Source organism: Arachis hypogaea, chromosome 2 (genome assembly GCF_003086295.3).
Source record: "Arachis hypogaea cultivar Tifrunner chromosome 2, arahy.Tifrunner.gnm2.J5K5, whole genome shotgun sequence".
In the NCBI taxonomy this organism is placed as follows: Eukaryota; Viridiplantae; Streptophyta; class Magnoliopsida; order Fabales; family Fabaceae; genus Arachis; species Arachis hypogaea.
Window position 1 is genome coordinate 87458146 of NC_092037.1, and position 23784 is coordinate 87481929.

Below are 23784 nucleotides of genomic sequence, written 5' to 3' on the forward strand. Positions count from 1 at the left end.
ATTAGTTAGTGATCTAGTAGTAAAATTATAATTAACTTTCTAAATTAGATAAATAATAATTATTTTTGAAACTAAGAAATTTGCAGTTGTTTTAGATGAATTAAACCAAGTTGAATGGTGTGGACTCTATATTCCAGGTGTCTTCAGGTCATTCGTGGTCAATATATCTTCAATTCTTCAGCATCGAAAAAAGCTATTCTCTGTACTGGAATTCACCATTTTCATAATTAACGCATGCTTTGGTACTTGGCAGTATTTGGTAACCGAGGACACTAATTCTCTCCGCATATTCTCTTTGCAACTCCAAACATCACATCCCTTCACTTACCTAACATTCTAGGAATCACCTTCTTCCTTGCGCTAAACCCACTCAAATTTTCCTTCTTACGTGGTAGTAGCAAGTAGCAACGTTGCATGGCTTCGAAGCTAGAACAAACATTCCCATTAAAACTTTTGGTGGACAGAAAGAAAAGCTGTGTAGTTATGGCTGAAGCAAGTAAAGATTTTATAGAAACTCTGTTTAGTTTCCTGACTCTTCCACTGGGAACTATCATTAGGCTTCTCTCGAAGAATAAGCTGAACGGGCATCAAGAAGCTAAGGTTGGCTGCATCAACAATCTGTACAATAGCGTGGAAAATGCAACTGATGAGGTTTTCTGGAACGCCATATGCAAGCAAATGCTGCTTCGACCGCGAAACCCATGTGAAGCTCTTTGCAGGAAACTGAAGCTTAATGTGGATGACAATGAGCCCACAAGGAGCTTCATTTGTAGTAACCACTGTAAGAGAAGTAATTCTTTGTTAAGTGCTTTTTCAGGTGTTACATGCATCAAATGTGGGAACCCGATGGACAAAGAACCGAAGATAATGGTGAATGATTCCAGTAGTGAAGTAACTCATCGTCGTGAGGATGGAGTATTTGTTAAAGGAGAAGCCATGTACTTGATTTTTGATAATTTGAAAGTGCTTCAAAGCTCTCCTAGAATCTTTGTGAAGGAACTTGTCCAGCTTGGCTACAAAGATTTCAACAATTTGACAGAAATTTATCAAAATGTTGGTCTGAAGGAGGTAACTTTGCTTTTCTTTTGAAGAGTAAAATCATATTTTGCATCCGTTAAATTTTCATCTCCCTATTTTTATTATCTAACTAAAGACTTAAAGACATATGTAATGATTGATGAGGCTGCTAAAAACCTTTCGATCAATTTTCTTCTATGATGATTTTTTCTCTTTATTGGCATTGTCTCTTTAGATTTTGGAGTTACTAAAGCAAGCATTAACCTCCAAGACTGTCCTCAGTTATTTGTTCTTTGCAAATAGAGTCTAGGGGATGTCCACTTTTTCACCAAATATAGGAACAACCCAAAGACCATGGTAGAAGTGATGAAGCTGCTAAAAAAGCTTTCAATCAATTTGCTTTTATGTTGATTTCTTTTTCTCTTTCTGGCATTTTTCTTTTTAGGTTTTGGACTTACTAAAGCAAGCATTAACCTCTAAGAGATGTTTTCTTTGCAAATGGATTCTCTAAGGGGATGTCCACTTACTCACCAAAAATTGGACAAACCATCAACCATGGTAGAAGTGATTATTACAGAAACCTTAAGGTAACTGTGAGCAAATCCAAGAAGAAAATACTCCATGCCGAAGCTGAGGAGGATTTTGTTGATTTTCTATTAAGCTTCCTTACGGCACCACTTGGATCGGTTCTAAATGTTTTGGATGGAAATGCTTCTCTGGGATGCATGGACAACTTGTACGATAGTGTCAAGGACCTCAATTCATCATGGTTCTTCACAGAAAAAATCGTCACAAGACATCCCTTGCTGAATCCACACGTAGCGCCCCAATTCGGTTTCAAGAAATGGCAGCCGTTACAGATTCGTGAGACTTGTGATTACAAGTATGGCTATATCTCCGGACTATTGATCCCAAAGTCACTTATCGATATGAACACTCAATTTTATGAACCAAGATCCCCTAATGGCCAGAAAGAAGTGGGGTTTGTGAGGAGGCCATCGGTGTTTGTTGTGTGGGATGATCTGCATGTGATACCAATGGCTAATGCTTCCAGCATTTCATTTATGCAAAAGATGAATGTTCCATTTGATGATTTGGAGGAGTATGTCATCAGAATTGGGAGTGCAGAGGTAATAATCCAATAATCCATTCTTGAATAATTTCTAGAAAATCCTGGGGGCCAGCTGATTTTGGCATCTTTGGTCGGTATTTGACTAGAACAAACACTAAATTATCCTTAATAAATACATTTTATTTGTGTATAAACTCTCCTAAATATAGATGTAAACTATGTGTTAAATGTGTGCAAATTCTTATAATGTGGATGCAAGTTATTGCTGGACAAATATTTGCCTAAAATAATAATATTTGCAGGCAATGTAATATTGCTATAATATTACCTTCAGAGATCCTGTTATTTATATAATCCATGTTAATCAGCAGTGTTGAAGAGATAAAATGATCCATAATGCTATACTGGCAAATATAAAATGCATCAAGGAATGCCCTAGTGCAGTGTGATTCTTGAGTTGAAAATTTAATTTGGTATGTTTCTATAGTAGTTCTCAAGAACAATCTGTCTGACATTTTAATAGCACAAAATTCTTCCATTATAACTAGTCTAAAATAAATGTATGCATACATGTTCAGGCACTAAACCTGTTGGGGGCTTCTTTGACAACCAATGCTGCGTTGACAGAAGGCTTATTCTACCTCTTGGAGATGCCAAATCAAGATGCTAGAGCTTGAAACTTTCTCTAGTTGGTGATACGGGGGCTGAATGATTGAGCATTACCATGATATTTCCGTTTCTGAAATTCGCTAACTATTGAGTATGTTATGTTTGAGTGAGACATGTATGGTGTTTCTTATTTTGGTTCTTGTACGTTGTTCTATTTTGTAAGTGATGATATCTTTGTAAGTCAGCAAATGCTATTATTTTTTTTTCCAGAGTTAATGGTATTTTATTCAATGCTTGAAAAAATACAGTGGGGTCCATATATAGGACAGACAAATGAAAACAAACAAATAAAATAAGGGTTATCCCAATTAATTCACTAAAAATGAAATGGAAATATTAATAACTAAAGAAGAAGTGAAAGGAAAGAAAAGGAAAGGAAAGTGTAGCATCTAGGGATTAGATTTCATCTCTTCCAGTAACAGTAACTGGAGGGAGCTTCAACTGTCTTCCCTGGAGCCACAATCTCCTGTTCAAAAATAAATCTATTTCTTGCTTTCCTAGATGCAATCTAATCCCTAGATGCTACACTTTCCTTATTCATGGATTGTGCAAATGAGGGAGAATATCATGTGTACAGGATCTTCTTGATGAAATGCATGAGTGGACAACCCCTTAATTTGTTCACTTACAATATATTATTAGATGCTTTATGCAAAATCCAACATCTTGATGAGACAATTGCACTATTTCAGAAAATTATTGACAAAAGGGCATCGTCCAGTATTCTTTTGAATGGTTTGTGCAAATGTGGAAGAGTAAGGACAGCAAGGGAGTTTTTTTAGCATCTTTTGATCAATAATTATCGTCTAAATGTTGTGACCTATAATATTATGATAAGGGGGCTTTGTAAAGAGAGTTTGATTGACGAAGCGGTGACCTTGTTTTCAAAAACGAAAGGAAATGGTTGTCTTCCAAATGCTGCAAGTTATGAAACAGTTATTCGAGCACTTCTTGCTAGAGATGAGAATGAGCAAGCACTAAAGCTTCTTAGTGAAATGATCAGTAAAGGTCTACTAATGAACAATAGCAAGGAGGTGAGATGAATTATTTCAAATTTTGGGGTTAGAGTAGGAATTAAGAAATGACATGGAATACGTGATACTCCCTGCTTATGACCTGCTTTGGTTATTTCTTATGTATATGTGTGTGTGGATTTAATTTGACATTGTGGTGCTGCATCTGGTTAATTCACATGACATATGTATACATAAAAGATGAGTTTTATGAGATGAAGATAATTTATGTTGGTGATAGTTTGTTTTGGGATGTACTATATTTAAGGATGCTGTCGACTGATTTGTTTCTCCAATCTGCAAACATAAGCTTTCCATCTATTTTTCTTCTCTTACTGTATTTATAATTCGTGAGTGCTCCTCCTAACTATATTTTGGGTTCTCTTTTTTATTTAGGATTCCAAATTTATGACTCCCTCTGAGGTGGAACATATTCTTGAATGGGAACCCTGCTCTTCCAACCAGACAAGGAGTGTCAAGTGATGTGTAAATAGATTGTATTTCCATATCCTTAGGTTGATAAGGATAAGGATTCTTTTGGTAATTTGATATTGGCTACTATGGTATTCAATGGAAAGCTGAGTGAAGATCCATGAATGCTAGCTTGGAAGTTGTCATTTTCTTTTGAGTTTCATTGTTTCGGTGTTGACATGTCGAGGATAGCCTGAGAATCTTAATCTTAAATCTTATTTTCTACAATTGGTATAGATGGTACAGAATTGTGCTATGCTCTTGTGGCTTTTGTACATTAAACAAATTAGATATTAAATCATATTATTCTTCTTGGGGGTGCCTAAGCTATATGCTTCATGTTATTTTTACTTATTAATCATTAATTACTGTATTCAATTCTGTTTATTCTTAGCATACGGGACAAACTGCTGAATTCTGGCCATAATCTTCAACTATTATTTGTCCCTCTCCAGAGCATTTTTCTTAACCTGCAACAAGTTTAAAGGGGGGTAAAATAATCCTGTAAAAATGTTATTGTTATACTATACACTTTGTTGCTCTTTCATATAATATCCCCTTATATATAAAACAATATGCTGTGACAGGTGTAAATGTATTCGCTATTTCCTTGCGAAGTTGAATAATCATGAGGTCATAGTTTTCTATGCATGAACATGAACATGAACACTTAGAAAGCATTGGTGTCACCTAAATAAAACACCTTATTTTTGCCATTTTTCTATAACATGATGTTGACAAAAGTTTTCAAAACCATTCTATAATGCACTACCACATTGGCCATTATTATCAATTCCTCATGTTTCACAGTAATATCACCCCCTATAACTCTTTATTTCATCACTATTACATAATACAATTGAGTCTCAAAGTGATGAAATGATGAATATACAAAAAGATGCGTAATATTCAGCATCAACAGTCAAGCTGTGTTATGTTGTGCTAGTGCTAACAAAGCGCTTGCAGTTATCAAACTTATCATCACTTCCAAAATAGAACAAGGAAGCATCAAAATCAAAATGCCAGAAGAATCTCACTCAATGGTAACATATATGATAGCTAGTTCTAATATATAAAACAAATTATTGGGGTTATTCTATTATTCAGCATCACACCAACTAGAAAAAAAATCAAGCTTTAGCATCTTGGTTTGGATTTTCCAAGAGGTAGGATAGACCTTCTGTCAATGCAGCTTTGGATGTCAAAGAAGCCCTCAACAAGTTTAGTGCCTGAATGAAAATTTATGGATTATGAAGGTTATTACTTCCATCTCAGAACCTAGAGGGTAAAAATAGTTACTTTGAAATATGGGTTTTTTTATTTGATAAATAAAATAAATATAATATTTACGGATATAGACACGCTCACAGAAAATTACATTTTTTCCTTTATTACTTATCTTGGTTACCCAGGAAATGAGATAGTTATGAATATATTTGTGATATAACCAGAGTTTTCAATAAATTGATTTTTAGTGAAAATTACCTGTAAATGATGATGATCCTCTTAGGTGAAAGTTTCAGTGAAAATTTTAATTTTCACATAACTTGATTTGGTATAGATTTTTCTTATTGAATAGAAAAATGGACACTAAATTAGATATGGTTTAAAGAGAAATATTTCTTGACATAGTTATCATAGTATTCTAATAAGAAAAGCAATTCTCCATGATATCTTTAAGATAAAAGTGAGAAGTGCATTGTTACCTCTACCTCCCTAATGCACAAGACATGCTCCTCCAAATCATCCAATGGCAGATTCATCTTTTGTATAAAACAAATGCTAGAAGCATTTGCCAGTGGCATCACTTTCAAATCATCCCATACAACAAACAGTGATGGCCTCTTCACAAATCCCACAGCAAGTTCTCTTGTTCCATCAGGTGATCTTGGATCAAAAAGTTTCATTGCATCAGGATTCTCCACCAAACTCCTCTTCTTAGAAATCACACCATTTGGATTAACATAGCATATGCTATTCTTTATTAAACCTCTGCCATACCAATAACTTGGAGTATCTTCTTCAGGAAGCTTCAATGGCTGCCTCCTGTAACTGAATTGTGGCGCGACTCGCAGATCAAGCAATGGAGTTCCAGAAGGCCTTGTGATTGTGAGCCGTGATGAATTGAGTTCTTTCACACTTTTGTACAAGTTGTCAATGCATCCAAGAGAAGAATATCCATCCAAAAGATTTAGAATGGATCCAAGGGGTGCTGTGAGAAAACTGAATAGAAAATCAACAAAATCACCCTCTGCTTCAGCATACACTATCTTCTTCTTTGATTTTCTCAATATTACCTTAAGGTTTATAGAAACACCAAAATCAAATCCAGGTTCTTCATGTTTTGGTCCAATTTTTGGTGAGAAAGTGCACATCCCCAAAGATTCTCCATATGCAAAGAATACATCACTGAGAGCAGACTTGGAGGTCAATGCCTGCTTTAGTAAGTCCAGAATCTTTATTTTTATAGATAAAAAAAAAAAGTTATTAGAATGTTTCTCATTATCAAGCATCATTAAAAAATATATTATTAGGTAGGTGCACAGAGAGTAATTAGGTGGATTATGTTCATACTATTAATAAAGAGACATTTTTGTCTAAGACTCACCAATCACCATTATCTTGTATGTTTAGCTAAAAAGTCAATTTGTTAATAATATGAGCATAAATCTACTTAAATACTCCATGAATACCTAATAATTTCTCCATACAATTTTCTGTTATCGAATATTGATATATGTGCTCACTTTGTATCTTGTACCAAGTTAACTCACATCTTTATTATCAGTGGATGAAGTGTGACCCACTTGATAATAGAAATGTGAGTTGCCCTAGTGTACTATGCATAATAAGTGACTCATACATTTTTTCTTATCAAATTAAGATACAGTTCACACAAAAGTTTAGAAGCTAATTAAGGAACTTAATCAAGAGTATTATAATCAGCGACACCAATCATCTCACAAATAATAAGCCTAAAAATTCTGAGTTGAATATGAACTTATTCATAAACAGAACTGTACTTGCAAATCTTAAAAAAACAAAACTAAAATGTTACCTCCTTCAGTCCAACACATGGGGATATGTCTATAAGCTTATGGAAGTTCCTGTAGCCAAGTTGGGTAAGTTCCTTAACAAAGTTGTTAGGAGAGCTTTGAAGAACTCTCAGATCATCCAAGATGAAATACATGGCTTCCCCTTTAACAAAGACACCATCGGTATGCGTCTCATCCTCGGAATCTCCTAAGAGTTTCATTTCTTTGTCCATCGATTTCCCACAAGAGCAACAACTAGCACCAGTAAACGTACTCAACAACCAATTACTCCCCTTCTTACAGTTGCTACACATGAAGTACCTTAAGGACTCTGTGTCATCCACATTCAACTTCAGCTTTCGGCAAAGGGGTTCGCAATTGTTCTGCGGACGAAGCAGCATTTCCTTGCATATATGGTTCCAAAAAACCTCAACACTTGAATTCTCCACACTTTGGTACAGATTGCTAATGCAGCCAAGCTCGGCCGGTTGATCATGCTGTTGGTTATTCGACAGTAACCGGATGATAGTTCCCAACGGAAGAGTGAGGAAGCTAAAGAGAGTGTCTATGAAGTCTCCACTTGCTTCAGCCACAACTACACGATTTTTCTCTCTGTCCACCAAAAGCCTCAAGGTGAATGTTTGTTCTTGCTTGGGAGCCATATTGGAAGCCATTACAAAACTCACATGCACTAATTTTAATGCAAGGTTTGGGTATTTCTTATGCTTTATTTATCTTGATTCCCAGTGTATTTGTTATTAATGGGGTTGTGTGTTGTAGCTGGAATAGAAGAAACATGAAAGTGAAGTGAAGAAGGAAACTAAGAAGAAATTTCCTTTGTTGGCTATAGCATTATTATTGGGACACATTCCAGTGCTTTTTGTATGTATTGTGCAAGAAAAAATACCATAGGTTATGAAACAGTGAGGTGTATATTACTTTCCCATCTCCTATCTTATATGTGCTACGACATGAAACATGACAGTGACTAGAGCGAAAGGGATTGCATTGGTCAAGATCTTATCTAATACGTACAAACGATAAATTGGCATTAAATATTAACAAGTACATATTAGTTAATTTTCTATTAATTTTACATTTTCCGTTGCGTATGCAGTATTCATATTTAAATATTTAATTGAAAACTGTTAGGCTTATTATACTGCCAAAAAACTATTTTGATACACCGTGAAGAAACGTTTGTACGAAAATATTTTGATACATATTTTGTCTTAAACTAATAGATTATATTGGCTAAGAGAAAGGAGAGGAAACAACACACTTTGTCATTATTTCAATCTGCTTGTCCCAGAGAAACTTTCAATGCACCAAGTTAAAACATTTGGGTAGTTTACATATTACTTTAATCATTTTCTGGATAGTTGGTGCAGCTAACACATTGGAATTGGTGAATATTGATATTGAATTCTACCCTTTTATTTTATGGAAAAAACACTTCACAAACCAACCCTAGAAGCAAAAAGAAGCAATTTAATTGTATGCATTAAATAGTGACAAAAAATTGAAGCTAGCCTACTTTTGAAGTTCAAACTGAGCCGCACTTTTGTCCTCTTACAATAGTTGTCACCAGTATGGGGATCAAAAGGAGCATTGCACAATGGCAAGCTCAAAGCCAGTACATGCAAACAAAGATCATAGATCTGCAAGAATTAAGCACTTACAAGAATAAAGTTGTATGCCTATGCTGCCGTGTCCGAATGTTACTGTGAAAGTCTATTTAAGTCCAACATTATGATCAATCAATCAAGGGTTGTTTAGTCCACATCCTGGACCATCAGCAACCAGATAAAGATCTAATTGTTATTGGACAACAATAACTTCATTAACTGGAGAGGAAATAATTTTCGAATGTGAAATTGCAGATAAACCTGTCAATCAACTACAACAGCAGTTTAATCTGTATCTGTTTGCTTTATTATGTACACAATAATTACATTAGTAACAGCAATCATAGTTCTAAGATTAAAGACAATCCAAAATTCAATGTCAAAATGTAGGAGCTATGTTGCTTCTAACTTTACACTGCATAAGCTACTTCAAACTACAAATCTAAATCAAATCTAATTCACAAAAGCTTAGAAACAAATTCTTGAAGCATTCCATGAAAAAATAGATTGATTTAAGAAAAGTAGTTCTTTTCCCTTAACAGCTAGCTTTTAAGAAGCAGTCTCCCATTTTCCTTAGATACGTAACAGACCACAATGCATCAATTTCCAAAAATCACACTTAGCAACAATTGAAATGATATCACAGAGTAAAAGACATACTGCAAAAAGGAAACAAGAAGATGAATACAACTTAAACCCATTGAGAGAAAATATATTACCACTGCACCAGAGATGAAACATTTAAGATGACAAGACAGTTGTGAACTTTGTGGGAGCAAGAGAAAGTGGAGAGATAGCTTTTATCAGTCTTCTACTCTTCTCAGTTCCCCCTGTGGCTCTCACAGCTGCGAAAATAATCTAGTATTTTGGTTGTAATAAAATGTTAGATGCACTGAGACAACTACCACTATGAACTGATCTAATACTGATTGCGGACATGCTAGTGTATCTATCATGAACAGATCAATCATAATCACTTAGTTTACTTTACAATACTTGATCCTGAAGAATAAAATAGGCTGAAACATGCACATGCAGTAAACATTACGATAGGAGACAACCCAGAAATGGTGATGCTCATAAAATATTAATTGCCATTACAGAGCAACAATATCTAAGTACTGGAAGGCCACTAGCCAGGCATCTGATTCTCAGCATACATCATTAGTTCTAAAAGAAAATCTTGGATTGAAAAAATTAGCAATAATAGGATGATATTCTGGACATCAATATCAAAACCCCAATTAGTGATACTCCTCATGAATAGGAGAAAAAAAAAAAGATTTAACATTAAATCCTGTATCCAGATTCATCCAACAGAAAAACGATCAAACCAACCAGGCAAAGTTGCCAATAACAAATTATAAAGAACAACAAATTTTATTTTTAAGTAAAATAATAATCATTTGATCCTTATGTCATTAACACACCTTGGCGGCTTGGCATAATTCATAAATAGTCATGTGAGTAACCAATTTAGAGTAAGAGAAGCAGATAATCTCAATTTGACACCTCCAAAACAAGAACGGAACAAATTGAGAATTAAATTTTACAACTCCTCAGCTAACAAACAAAAAAGTAAAACAGGACTACATTGAGATGCATCTTATCTATCAGAGAGTAAACAGACATATCAAATAACAACCACTATAAAGACCTACATAATAGAACAACAATGAGCGTGCTATTCAAAGAAACAGAATTGGTAAAGAATTGTATATTAATAGTTGTGAAAATTGAGATTATAATTCACATCAGATACCTATGAAAATAAACATACACTTGAAAAGAAACGTAGAAATTTTTCCTACATGAAAATAATCATTTTTCTTCCCTTGATTTACTAAGGACTTCATTATCATTATTGTCGGTCACTGAATTGTCTTGCAATTCAAGTAATTTCTGTTCTTCCTCCTCACCTTCCTGTGCAGTTGCTTCTTTTGCAGCCTTTGGCTTACTTGTTGATTGTTGATACATAATCCCACCCAGCATGCAAATCAAAAGTCCCACAGTTCCCACCCATGTTGAATGCTTGTCCCAAACTACCAGATTAATCACCACCGTCAACAACTTGTTCACTATACCAAGAACTGTAAACCCTGTTGCAGAAATCGCCCTGCGGCAAGAAAACCCGAAAAAAGAAATAGATAGACCAAACAAACATGATAATCCCACTGGCAAAACCACTTCGAAAGAGTACCAATCTGACTCATCAGAAATCTCATGCTTAATCTTCTTCAGCTCACCCATAATCATCAGCTCCAACGGAAAAAGCAGTAGAGCCTCAAGATTGTTGTACAACACAAGACCCCAAGTGTTCAATCCGATTGTCATCACAACATGCTTTATGTAAACAAAATCTATGGTCATACTGATCAAATACGCAAGCGCCCAGCTATAGGCCATGAAAGTAAACTGATAATCTGTTGCAACATATAGCACACTCCCCACAAAGATTGTGGCCAGGGATGCCCATGTCTTCAGTGTGGGCCATGGCTGGTGAAGGAACAGAGTCTCCCCTACTGCGACAAAGATCGGTACAACCGACCGGAACACAATAAACGTATCCACATTGGCATGCAAGAGCAGCTCACTGTTGGTGAAGAGCGAGAGATAAAAAATGATAGCAGCAGGTAAAAACCTCCACATTGTCAATAAATCAAGCGGATCATGCTCAACGAACTTGAGCCGGCCAACGATAAAGACTCCAGCTGCGCTAGTGAAGTATTGCAGGGCTGTCAATGCGCCCGGGTAAGGGAACTTCATTATAGCCCATTTGTTGATAATTGAGAGCAGTGATGCAGATAAACAATAACCAGCAGCAACACCATACACGGAGATTTGTTGCAACAAAGCATTGTACCAATTTCCCTTGATATCAACATCAGCAACAGTCGCAGTAGCAGTAGCACTCAGATTGGCATCCTTTTCAACTTTGATGCTTGGGTTAATAGTTGGGTTTTCCACGTCATTGTCTTTAGACATCTAAACACAACCGAACAAAAGAAATAACAACATTTCAGACTATAGCAACACATAATTTTGCACTAGAACTGCACCGTCGGACTGTTATTTTATACTAAAATCCGAATAACGGTGTAAAATTAAATTAACAAAAATGGCGTAAAATTAAATTCCAGCAACAAAATCTCTAAAAATGAATAAAAAAACGAAGAAAATATAAATTTAGACCCCAAAAGAATTGGGAAAAAGAACTGACCTGGTCGAAGGCGTTGGACGGAGAAGGCTGCCGTCGAGGGACACGAGAGGACTAATGGTGCCAGCGGAGGAGGACGACACCGGACGGCGGCGTGGGTATTGGCTACAGTGTCGGTGGTGCAGTTGATGAAGTGTCTGTCTGATATTAGGGTGAGGGCATAACAGGGATTTCACTGTTTGCAGTCCAATTCGCACAGATCTGAGTAGAATTGGAAGAGTGAAAACAGTGAAAAAGGGAGTGATGATAGCAGAATGCGTTAATGGCGGAGGGAAACTGGGAAAGAAACGTTGCTGACGCTGACCTTTGGGAACGTGTGTAATTTGATTGTGAAATGTTTATTGCTGCAACTTCTTGTGAGCGAAGAAGAAGAAGAAGAAGAAGAGTGGAGTGGCCGCAGCTGCCTCCTTCATCGTACAACGAGTTCTTCAATCTTCACCCTCACAATTTCTAAATAAAGAAAAAAGAAATAACACACACGATAAAAAGTAATTTCTTCTTTTTTTTTTTTAAGAATTTAAAAGTGATCAATTAGTAATTCAAGTTACAATTAATCTCTACATACAAGTTATTTTACCCTACAAGTCAAGTCTTCTAATTGATGTTACCTTTAATTCAATCAACGCGGCATTTCTCTATTCCTTCTCCTTCGTCTTTTACGTGCATTTTTCTTTGCTTTTTCCTTCTTCATTTACGTACTTCAGATTTTTCATTGTACATTTATCCAATGTTTTTTTACATCAAACTGTGAAATCGTTTTTGAAGATAATGGATGATTCAACTTTAGATTGTCAGCTGAACCAAAGCAAAATGGATTTTAAAACTGAATCGAATGAAGTTCCTGAGGTATAATTTAGTTTTAGTTAGTGATTGAATCTTAATTTGAATCTAGTTAGTAGTTTTTAATTGTGTAGCTGAATAATGCGTGAACCTTGCCTGTGATATTTGCTGTTTATTCTTCCTTATTTGAATTGAATATAGTGTACTAGTTCTCATTAAAATTAAAATAATTTTGTCCATTTTATATCAGACATTCGAGTGTAGATCAAGAATATTTGGGTATATTTTAAGAAAGTTTGGGTATATTTACAGTTTATGACTTTTCATTTGACGGAGGGTAAATTGTCTTATTATTTTAGTTGAATTATTTTAGTTTCTGTTTAGTCATGATTCATGAATATGGTTTTTCTTATTTTTGATGATGGTTTTATATTTGTATTTGTATTCCATAGTTTATGCTTGTTTTAATATGGTGTATTTTGAATGTATTTTGCATACCTTCTGTGGTGTTGATGACCAATTTGTCCCCAAGGTTGGGATGACTTTTAACACCCTTGAAGATGGTGCAAAATTCTATAAGAATTATTCGAATGTTGTAGGTTTTTCTACAAGAGTTCAGAGCACAAATAAGAAGGGAAATCAAATTAAGAATCAATTGATTACATGTAGCAGAGAGGGAAAATGGAAATAAAAAATATCTCCGACCGAAAAGACAAATCCCTCAGCTGGTTTAAATTGTCCTACAAGAATTTATATACACGTATTAAAGGATGTTGGTGTTTGGATCATTTCGAAGGTCGTGTTGCATCATTCACATCCTTGCTATACAGATCAAGCACAGATACTCAAACAACATAGGGAACTAATCATATCTGTGCGTTGTACAATGGAGAATAACGAGGAAGCCGATATCAGACCTAGCAAAACTTTCCAATCATTTGTTGCAGCAGCCGAGGGTCACCGCGAGTTAAATTTTATCGAAAAAGACGTGAGGAATTACATCACTAGAGAAGTGCGGAATGTTTCAGAACAAGAGGATGCAAAAGAATTCGGAAAATACTTATTAAGAAAGAAAGAGAAGAATCAGAATTTCTTTTTCGAGCTTGAACTCGAGGACAATCAGTCCATTAAGCTTGATTTTTGGGCGGATGCAAGGAGTAGAGCTGCCAGTGAGTATTTCGGATATATTATTTCATTTGACACCACCTACAATACAAACAGGTAATATGTTGTTCTGGTTTATGATGCTGAATTAATGTTGTTTTATGAATTTGCTGCAGAGGTGTATATTGGAGGTTTTTTGGTGTATAAGATCATTATTTAGGTGTATTTATTGATTTTAATTCTGTTTTGTCGTAATTTGTATCAGGCTCTGGTTTGTGGTTCTTTTGTTAGCGTGAATCACCACGGTCAGTCAACATTTCTTAGATGTACTTTGATGAAAAATGCAGATATTGAATAATTCAAATGGTTATTTCAATGTTGGATTCGTTGCATGGGAGGAAATGCTCCGAAAGGGATTCTCACCGATCAATGTGCATCAATGCAAAGGGCTATCGAGGCTTGTATGCCCACAACAATTCACCGTTGGTGTATTTGGCACATCATGAAGAAGATTCTAATTAAATTAAACGGCTACAAGGGACACATAGAAATCGAACAAGAAATGAGTCATGTTGTTTGGAACTCTCATACCAAAGAATCATTTGATAGGCATTGGGATGATTTTCTGCTGAAGTATGGTCTTATGGACAACAAGTGACTTTCAGGTAATGACGTTTAAAATCTACAGCAGAGGTATAAATTGCATGTTTTTGGGTGTATTATAGTCTAATTTGGATGTATTTTGCATATCTTTATGAAGATCGTCATATATGGGTTCCAATTTATCTGGATCACCACTTCTGGGCCGGGATGAGAAGCACACAAAGGAGCGAGAGCATGCATTCATTTTTTAACAAGTTCATTACCCGGAATAGCTCACTTATTCAATTCGTCAAACAATACGACAATTGCCTCAGAAGCAGGGAGCAAAGAGAGGGAGAGAATCGGATGCTACAGATTTTCACACGGTCATACCGTGTGCAAAAAAATCCTTCAAAGAAGCTCAGTTTCAACATGTGCACACTCATCAAAAGTTTAAAAAAGTTCAAGCACAATTCAGCGAGAAGCTGAATTGCATCACAAGATTAATGAACTCCACTTTAGGCTATTCGGTATACGAAGTTGGAGAACAAATTTCCAACTCAACATTCAACAAGTTTGTGGTTACTTACGACTCAATAGTAGCCCAAGTGAAATGCTAGTGCTTATTATTCGAGTCAAGTGGGATATTGTGCCGTCACGCCCTAAGCGTGTTAAGCTTTGAACGAGTAACCCAAGTTTCACCGAGATATATATTGGAACGATGGAGCAAGAAGGTAAAGAGGCAACACACACACATCAAGAGCAGCCATGATGAGCCACTGTTGGAGCAAAGAAGAAAGAGATTTGACAAATTGGTGTTTCGTTCACAAAATATATGCGAATTTGCATCAAAATCTGAGGAACTAACTATCACTCTGCACCGTGCCTATGATAACGTCATACTTGAGATGGAAGAACTGAAAGCCAAAAGGAAGGAGACATGTTCGTTATCTCATGAAGATGCCAACTTGGAATCTGTTAACGAGCTTCAAAGCCCTCCAAGGGTTCGAACAAGAGGACATCCAAAAAATAGGCTAGGTTCAAAGTTGGACAAACAGATTACAAATGCCTCAAAGAAGAAGAAAATGAAAGCTCTAAGCAAGGTAAAAGTGATGTTCTTTAAATAGGTGGTAATTGAGTTTAATTATTTTATTAATAGTTTTGATAATATGTGAGATTATTATTTCCAGTTAAACCTTTTTTATACTGCATCAGTGGTGCAACCAAATTCCAACAAATATCACGGACATGTTATGAATTATCTGTTCTGAGATCCAACAGCAGAAGATAGATTTTTGGGTGTATAGTTACAGGATATTGGTGTAATGCTCAGCTTTTTGAGTGTATTTCTGAATTCTCTTGTGTTTGACATTTTAATTTTATATTTTTCAGATGTTGTTGTTTATGTTAGAAATTAGTGTTTTGTTTAATTTTAGGATATTGGGTTTATGGTGTTAGGGTTTAGAGTTTGGTTTTAGGGTTTAGGGTTTAGAATTTTAGGATTTAGGGTTTAGGGTGTTAGGGTTTAGGGGTTTGGGGTTTAAGGGTTTATGGTTTAAGGGTTTAGAGTTTAGGGTTTATGGTTTAGGATTTTAGGATTTTAGGGTTTAGGGTTTAGCTGGCTTAGGGTTTAGGGGTTTAGTGTTTAGGGATTAGGGTTTAGGGTATATATTTGGGTGTATTATTAAAGTAATTGGGTGTATTATTTGGTTTGGTATTGTTTTTCTTTATTTTTTTGAACCTGTAATTTACAGCTTTTGAATACAGCACAAAAATTTTATTTATGCAAAAAAAATTTATAATACAACTGGATTAAATATTCACAAAATTTTCAAGAAGTGTTCGAATTATTTTAAGACTAGATAACATTGAAATTAATCACTGTCACTGTCAATATCATATGAATCTACTTGACAATATGAACTCAACAACACTTCAGATGGCTTGGACAATCTCATTGCTTCACTTTCCCTAATCAATGTATCTCTGTCACGATTCATCTCATGAAAAAGAATCTGGAAGCAAATTTAACTCTAAAGTGGTCCATCTCCACCTATTTTAAAAGAATATTCTTTTAATTAACTCTGTTAATTTAGAAAAGTAATACAGAGTTATATAGTTTTAAACACAATTACTTGAGTCCAATTTTTCCACTCATACTTTTCCTTTTTAACATTTTGAGGCTAGATTATTTCAAATAATTTTATTACATAAACAGCACAATCATAGTTGAAAACAAAAAATAATTTAGCAAATTAAAATAGGACAGTAAGAAGAAACACAATTTTCAAAGTGAAAGATTTATACGGCGTTTGTTGGCCTGAAATGTCAATGTATGGAGGTTCAATTTCACAATCTTTTTTTTGAGAGGTGCCCTCGGCATATACCTTAATTCTCGAAATCACGTACCCCTAAAAATAAAAAAAAAGAAAAATATAAGAAAGAATAAATCTAATAAATGAATACACTCAAAGGATCACACTGTATATAAGCCCTAGAACTTTTAAAAATGATTATTATAAACTAATTTTGAATTAAATTATTTATTTGTGACTTTAATTCCAGAGATTTCTTTATTAAAAAATATTTAATACAAATTTTGATTAATTAAATTTGAAATAAATTAAGATTCTTATCCAATCTTACAATTATTGAGTTTCTCTATATTTAAATTCTAGAGTTTAGTAATTGTAAAATAGTAAGAATTTTATATGAATTGATTTAAATAATTAAGATTTTAGAATTTAATACTTCCATTTTTATAAATAAAAAAAATTAACTATGTCATCTCTAAATCTTGAATTTGAGCATTTAATTAAAAATAATTTATAAAATTAATGAGCAAATAGTATTTTTTATATATGATTAGAGTTAGATTTAATTTGGATTTCAATTACTATATTATTCTTATTTTTATTTAAAATTACTAAACTAACCCTAACCCTAATTTTCACACACATTCACCTCACCAAACCCAAACCTAGCCGCCACCCTCCAAATCACAACATACACATACAGCTTCAGCTGAAAGGAAAAAGAAAGAAAAAAGAAAGGGAAGAGAGGGGAAGGGAGACGCAGGAAAGGGAGAAGGGGGAAGGAGAGGAAGGCGGCGCGGTGGGTGTCACCGCCGCCGCCGCTGTTGGCAATGGAGAAGGAGATCCAAGAGGAAGAGGGTGACGGGAATGAGGGAGCTGCGACAGGGGAGAAGAGAAGAAGAGAGGGGGCTGCCGCCGTTCAGCTCGCCACCTTCGTTCGGGCTGTTGCCGAGGTCCCGCGCCATTGCATCGCCATTTGTGCCACCGACCGAGGAGACCACGCGAGACGCGAAGGAGAGGAGGCCGCTAGTCGCCATCTGTGAAGCTCGCCGCTACTGCTATCCGTGCCGCCGTTTGGGTCGCGTGGAGGAAAGAGGATGCGCCGCCGTCGCGAGCTCCGTCACCGCTGTTGCTGGAAGCCGCGCCGCCGTGGCCGAGCTTCTGCCGCTAGGAAACGCCAGCTGCCACCACTACCGTTCATGTCCGCCACAGTCACCGTTGGAAGCCGCCATTCCAGGAACCACCACGGCCACTTTCGGTAAGGGTTTTAAGTTGGTTTTCCTTTCCGTTGAGTTTTTGGGAACTTCATTGTCGCTGCATGTTGTTCAGGTCGCCGCTGCCGCTTGGGGTGGCTGTCGGGGTTGCCACCAGATCAGTTCAGAGATCACCACTGCTCTGTTTTCTTTTATAGTAAGTATTTATGTTCTAATAACCCCTGCGTTAGTGTCCTGTTACGTGTATTAAAGTCTTTGCAATATTAATGTGTTATGAATTAGTAACCAAGCTTACATGTGGCATTTGGGGCTGTTTCTGTTATTGAGAGAGCAAACGGAGTAAAGGTTTTGGTTGTCGTCGATTCGGGTTGAGGCGAAAAGAATTCTGTGAGGCATTTGGGTTGTGATTTCAACATGTCAAGGTAGGGACTTTTTTATACAAACTAATTTAGTTTAAATTGGAATTGTTATAAATAGATATGACTTGCTAAATGTATTTCTGGTGATTATGTAAGTCTTATTTATTATCTGATTTGTCTTGGATGAATATGGTTTTCTGTTAAATTGAAATAATGTCTGATTTTGTTAAATGGAGATATCTGACTGTTTTGATTTGAAATGATATTTAATATTTGAAAGTTTGAATTTGGTCTTATTGAAAACTAATTTGGTCTTGAACCCATTAGACACGGGTTGCGAAAATGTTTGGCTGGGACCTGAAAAGGGTAGCAAAGTCCAAGTTTTAGAGGAGATGCTATCAAATTTTTATGAAAATTAAGATTATATTTTAAAATATGATTTAGAAAAAGAATAAATTTGAGAGGTTCCATTGCTTGGTTCTTGATTTATTAAGAAATAGATATTTCGAATTTAATTTGTTTACAGGAAGTTTATGTTTAAGATTGATTTAAATATGAAAGAACCTATATTTTGAAGTTTGACTATAGAAGTACTTCTGGGAGAATTTTTAGTTGATTTTAGAAGAAATTGAACCTTGATTAATTATGTTCGTTTTGCTTTTAAAATACTCTTTAAATTTTGATTTAGCAAGATTAAACAATTCCGGGCCTTTGGGAAGGTTATCGATTTAAGAATGAAATGGAATTGATTTGGAACTTAGTATTTTAAACATGTTTTGGTTTTTGCTTTAAGTCTTTATCTCAATTGACTTCAAATTAAGTAACTATGATTTCGGGGATATCTAACGAATTTAAGAAATGATGTAGGCTATTCTTCACTAGAGTCTTGAGTCTTTGCCAAGGTTATTAATTGACAATTCTGATTTAAAATAGTTTAACAGATGATTTAAAAAGCGAAAGGTTTGTGTCTTTTAAAGAGGATTGATTTTAAAAGAAAAGTGGAATATGAACTTGGAACAATTGAGATATGAGGATTCTGAATTTTGAAACAAAGAAGAATTTGTTTTCTGGTTTTAAAGAAAAAAGTGACTTCTGGCTTGAATGATAATTGATTTGATATGAATTGTAATGAAGTGCGGAAATGATGATGAATAAATGAATATGTGGCATTTGTACTTCTTTTATCTGAGATACGAGTTTTCCTAGGTAAAGTATTGTGGCTTGCCACCACGTGTTCTACGTTAGACTCGATACTCTGTTGACCCTACAACGTAAGGGTGACCGGGCACTTATAAATTCTCGGGAATGGTATCCCCATTGAGCAATTTGATATATATATATATATATATATGAGAAAAAGTTATGCATAGACTCATGGGGATACGTGTTGGGAGACAGTTCAAGGGTTTAGCAAACCGGACTTGTCGGGCCGGCTTGATAACTGACTGATAAGACTCATCAGCCATAGGGCAGACATTCATCATATGCATCTATGTAGGGGTGGCAACACTACCCGAACCCGCGGGTACCCACCCCGCTCCTACCCGCTCGGGGCGGGTAATTACCCGCCCCCGCACCGGGGCGGGTTTTAACGGGGCGGGTTCTTGGGCGGGGCGGGGCGGGGTCGGGTTTAGGTTGAACCCGCCCCTACCCGCCCCGGTATATATAATATATATGTAAATATATATATTTTTAATATATAATATATGTAACATATATAAAATAATTAGTAAAATGATTAATAATATTATATCATATATAAATTTTTATTTTAATTTATATTATGTATGTAAATGGTGGTTATATAATTTTTAAAATTTAATTTTATTTGTTGGATTTAATAATTATAGGGGCGGGTAGGGGCGGGGCGGGTACCCGCAGGGGCGGGTTAGGGTTTAACATTTTACAACCCGCGGGTAGGGCGGGGCGGGTTTGATGCGGGTTTTTTGTAGGGCGGGGCGGGGTCGGGTAGAGCAAAAACCCGCCCCTACCCGCCCTGTTGCCACCCCTACATCTATGTGACATTGTTTGGCTGTGCATATTGTAATTGGTTTGCCTATGTGTATAGTTATGTTTAATTGCTAATTGCTCTACTTGATGTAACTTCTTGATTGTGCTTGAACATTTCTACTTGTGTTTGTGATTGAAAATTGGTTGGATTGGCTGTTGTTTGAATTGTTTGCGTTTAGGACCGTGGTTGGTTATAAGATGTACCCATGGCCGTGCTTGGTGTGTGTTTTTGGTTTAGAAAAGTATGAAAAACTAAACTGGTTCAGCATAGACTTAATGAACCTATGCTTGGAATAGTTTGGTCATTTCTGCTGTCTAAAAAAAACTTTTAAGAAGGCTTTTGAATTTCTGAGAAATTAACAGCTTTTCCTTTTAGAAAGGATTTCGACTTTTGAAAAGAAGCATAAGGCGGTTATTAATCACTGAATTTTAAAAATAGTTTTATTTTCATATTTTATTATAGCAATTCTGTAACCTTATAGTGAGAAACCCTTTCAAGGACGATGTACGACGAAGTTTGGAAGAGCTTAGTTAATTCATTTCTGTTTAAATGCTATGTTGTGTTGTATTAGTTACTTTTTCCCTCGCCTTTATCCTTACAAGTTTTTATAAGAGGGATAGGAATATGGATTATGTAATGTTTGTAAAATTAATTTTATGCATATATATGTGTGTGTGCGCGTATGGATGTATGTTACTTATTAAAAAAGTTCTTTCAGTGGTTATGCGATTTAAGTTTTAAACGAACTCATATTTTAATATTAAATATTGTTAAAATCGTCGTAATTTCTGAGCTATCAGAGTGACGCAGCCGGAAGTGTGACATTCTGATAGTAAGGGTGTTACATTGTACACCTTACTTTGAATTGAAACACACCCAAATTTTAAAATGCAAAAAACATAATCAACTTGCAACAAATTTATTTAGATTCATTCTGTGTTTGGAGGGACACTCCTTGTGATATGGGTCAAATATATAAAAATTTTTCTTTCTTACGTCAGCCACTCATATCCACCAATGCTCTGAATAGCAAATAGGTGCAAAAATTTGAAGCATGTCCACATTGAAAAGTGTTCTAGTTTAATTCACACATAACCAAAAAATTGTGATAAGAAGTTTTAGAAATGAAAACTTATATATGGATGTGATGCTAATTTTTTTAGGTCCAAAAAGGGTATAAACATTGGGTATTCTTCGACCATAAATGGCTTTTTGGATTTTGGCTCTAAGAACTCCCCACCGACATGATTTTCAATAGCCATGTTCTACAGCATTTGTAAAACACCAAAAGAAAATTTTTAATACACCCAAAAAATCACACAAATACACCCAAATTTTATTACATTACACCTTACCACAATATTAGGCGGGAGACAATAAATTTCTTCCTAAAATTTTTTAATATTTTCTTGGTTCAGGATCAGCACATAGCAGTGACAATCTAGAAAAACAAAATACCCAAATTAATTACATCAATCAATATTGCAGTCACATGTCATAATATAATCATTCATCTTATTCTAATATTACGTCGGCTTCGATATATGAAGTAGCTTTTAGATATGGAAAGTGGACTCTTGACAACACCAATGGTTATTGGGCATTGAGTGTGCAAACTAGATCATACTCATTAGTACTTTCGTCCCCGTATGTCTTTATACGTGTGGCGCAGAGGTAGTATTTTTCTTTCATTTCGGCTGACATTAAATTGCTCCTTGCAAGAGTTTCAAACTTGTCAAAAATCTAACCCACGATCTACTTTTCAATTGGGGGACTTTTACCATCTGTAAAATCCAGTGCTGTCTTTACTCCACTATTTGTAATTTTTTCCACCAGCTCATCTAATTCATCTATTAGTACTCTGGTTTTCGGACTTTTTCCCACCTGAGATTCTGGTTGCTCCTGTCCCTCTTGGGTCTGTGTTTCTTCTTGGCTAGAATAAGTGAAAGCGAGGCTGAATGATAGCAACAAAAATTCTCTAGGTATGTAGGATGCTGTCTGGGCCATCATCAATAGTGCAGCAACAGTGACTTTAGGGGCTGGATCACTGCGTGTTGACATATATCGTATTATAAGAATAAAAATAGATGAATGATATCAAAAACCAAGTTATATTGTGCTGAACTTACATTTTAGATGGAGCTGGTGGTACCGTCGATGTGCTTTCATCAAATTTCTGGGGTTGTGGAGTGTTGCAAGGTTAGAGAAAATGAATCAAATTATAAAAAAATCAATTACAGCTCAATTTTCAAGATATATACCCAAATAAGAAAAAAATACACCCAAACCATAACTAAATACACCCGAATATTATTTCTCACCTCTCTGTTGCGGGGGATAGTTCGATTGGTGGCATAGGACTTACTGATGTTGTCTGGGATGAAGGCAGACATAGTTGAATTGGAACTCTAAATAAGACAAAAATAAAACGTTAAGAAATCCCTTTAAAATAGATGACTAAAAGGTTGAAATTTAGTTGTAAAACTTACATATTACGCGGTTCAGAGGGCAGTTAAAAAACGATCATCTGTTGTTGAGTTGGGTCACTCACCGATTCTTCTTCCTGACTCAATCTGAAATCCACCCAAATAAGAAAACAATACACAAATCATAACCAAATACACCCTGAAAGTCTCTTTTTTTTAGAACTTACGTAGTTGCAGATTTTTATTTTTTTTCCTGCCTTTATTTCTTGAATACAACATTAAAGGGCTTTTTGTTTTACAAAATATATATACAGAATTAAAAGAATATGGAAAAAAAAGAATTTAGAAAATGGTATAAAAAAAGAAATTACATGCTATCCAAAGATATGTTTACACTGCTTTGATCTGTTTGTCATTGAAACAAAGGATCAGTCTCGTTTTCTAAGTTTACCTTCGACATTCTAAGTATAGAATAAATATCATTCAGTAAAAATACTATTTAGTTAAATCAGAATATCAAAATTCTATAAAATAAAGCAAGAATAATAATCAGCAACCAAAACACCTCAAAAACGGTAATATACACCTAAATTCAACATACCCCTGTGCAGTAGCCTCTTCATTTGTTTTCTTCTTTTTTTTGATTGTCTTGAAAATTCTTCTATTATTTCAGTTCCAATTTCAGTTCTGACAGTACATTCAAAAGTACATGTTAACAAAATATAGTTTTGATGATAAAGTGTAAAATAACTTCAGAAAGTATCTTACACATCATAGGAATGAATTTCTTCTTCAGAAGACGAATCCTCAATTATGTGCTTTCTTTTTTTGGATAGCGTCCTAAAAATCAAAAGATTATGAATCAGACAAA

At 35.3% G+C, this 23784-nt stretch overlaps 2 protein-coding genes, 1 long non-coding RNA gene and 1 pseudogene across 5 annotated transcripts; 1 reads left to right on the forward strand and 3 right to left on the reverse strand.

The window, feature by feature from the left end:
* The first annotated feature begins 414 nt into the window (after positions 1-414).
* Positions 415-2766, forward strand: LOC112719829 (uncharacterized; annotated as a pseudogene).
* A 1665-nt stretch (positions 2767-4431) lies between these two features.
* Positions 4432-9099, reverse strand: LOC112749318 (uncharacterized). 3 transcript variants are annotated; one of them, XM_072219346.1, is made up of 4 exons: positions 8960-9099; positions 7301-7889; positions 5949-6698; positions 5045-5471 (listed from the first exon to the last, which is right to left on the reverse strand). In XM_072219346.1, the coding sequence occupies exons 2-4, from the start codon at positions 7676-7678 to the stop codon at positions 5373-5375; spliced, it is 1227 nt and encodes a 408-aa protein (XP_072075447.1). In that variant the 5' UTR covers positions 7679-7889; positions 8960-9099; the 3' UTR covers positions 5045-5372. The 3 variants fall into 3 exon arrangements, with proteins under 3 accessions (XP_072075446.1, XP_072075447.1, XP_029148427.1); XM_072219345.1 differs by lacking the exons at positions 5045-5471; positions 8960-9099 and adding an exon at positions 4432-4712 and having other exon boundaries at positions 7301-8123; XM_029292594.2 differs by lacking the exon at positions 8960-9099 and having other exon boundaries at positions 7301-8346.
* Positions 9100-10607: 1508 nt separating this feature from the next.
* Positions 10608-12668, reverse strand: LOC112749326 (GDP-mannose transporter GONST3). The gene is made up of 3 exons (XM_025797592.3): positions 12427-12668; positions 12126-12323; positions 10608-11890 (listed from the first exon to the last, which is right to left on the reverse strand). The coding sequence occupies exon 3, from the start codon at positions 11888-11890 to the stop codon at positions 10727-10729; it is 1164 nt and encodes a 387-aa protein (XP_025653377.1). The 5' UTR covers positions 12126-12323; positions 12427-12668; the 3' UTR covers positions 10608-10726.
* A 9285-nt stretch (positions 12669-21953) lies between these two features.
* LOC140179716 (uncharacterized) lies at positions 21954-23753 on the reverse strand. Its single transcript, XR_011873530.1, has 6 exons — positions 23682-23753; positions 23515-23600; positions 22977-23060; positions 22809-22895; positions 22617-22663; positions 21954-22534 (listed from the first exon to the last, which is right to left on the reverse strand). It is a non-coding gene; the product is annotated as an uncharacterized lncRNA (long non-coding RNA).
* Between the last annotated feature and the right edge of the window lie 31 nt (positions 23754-23784).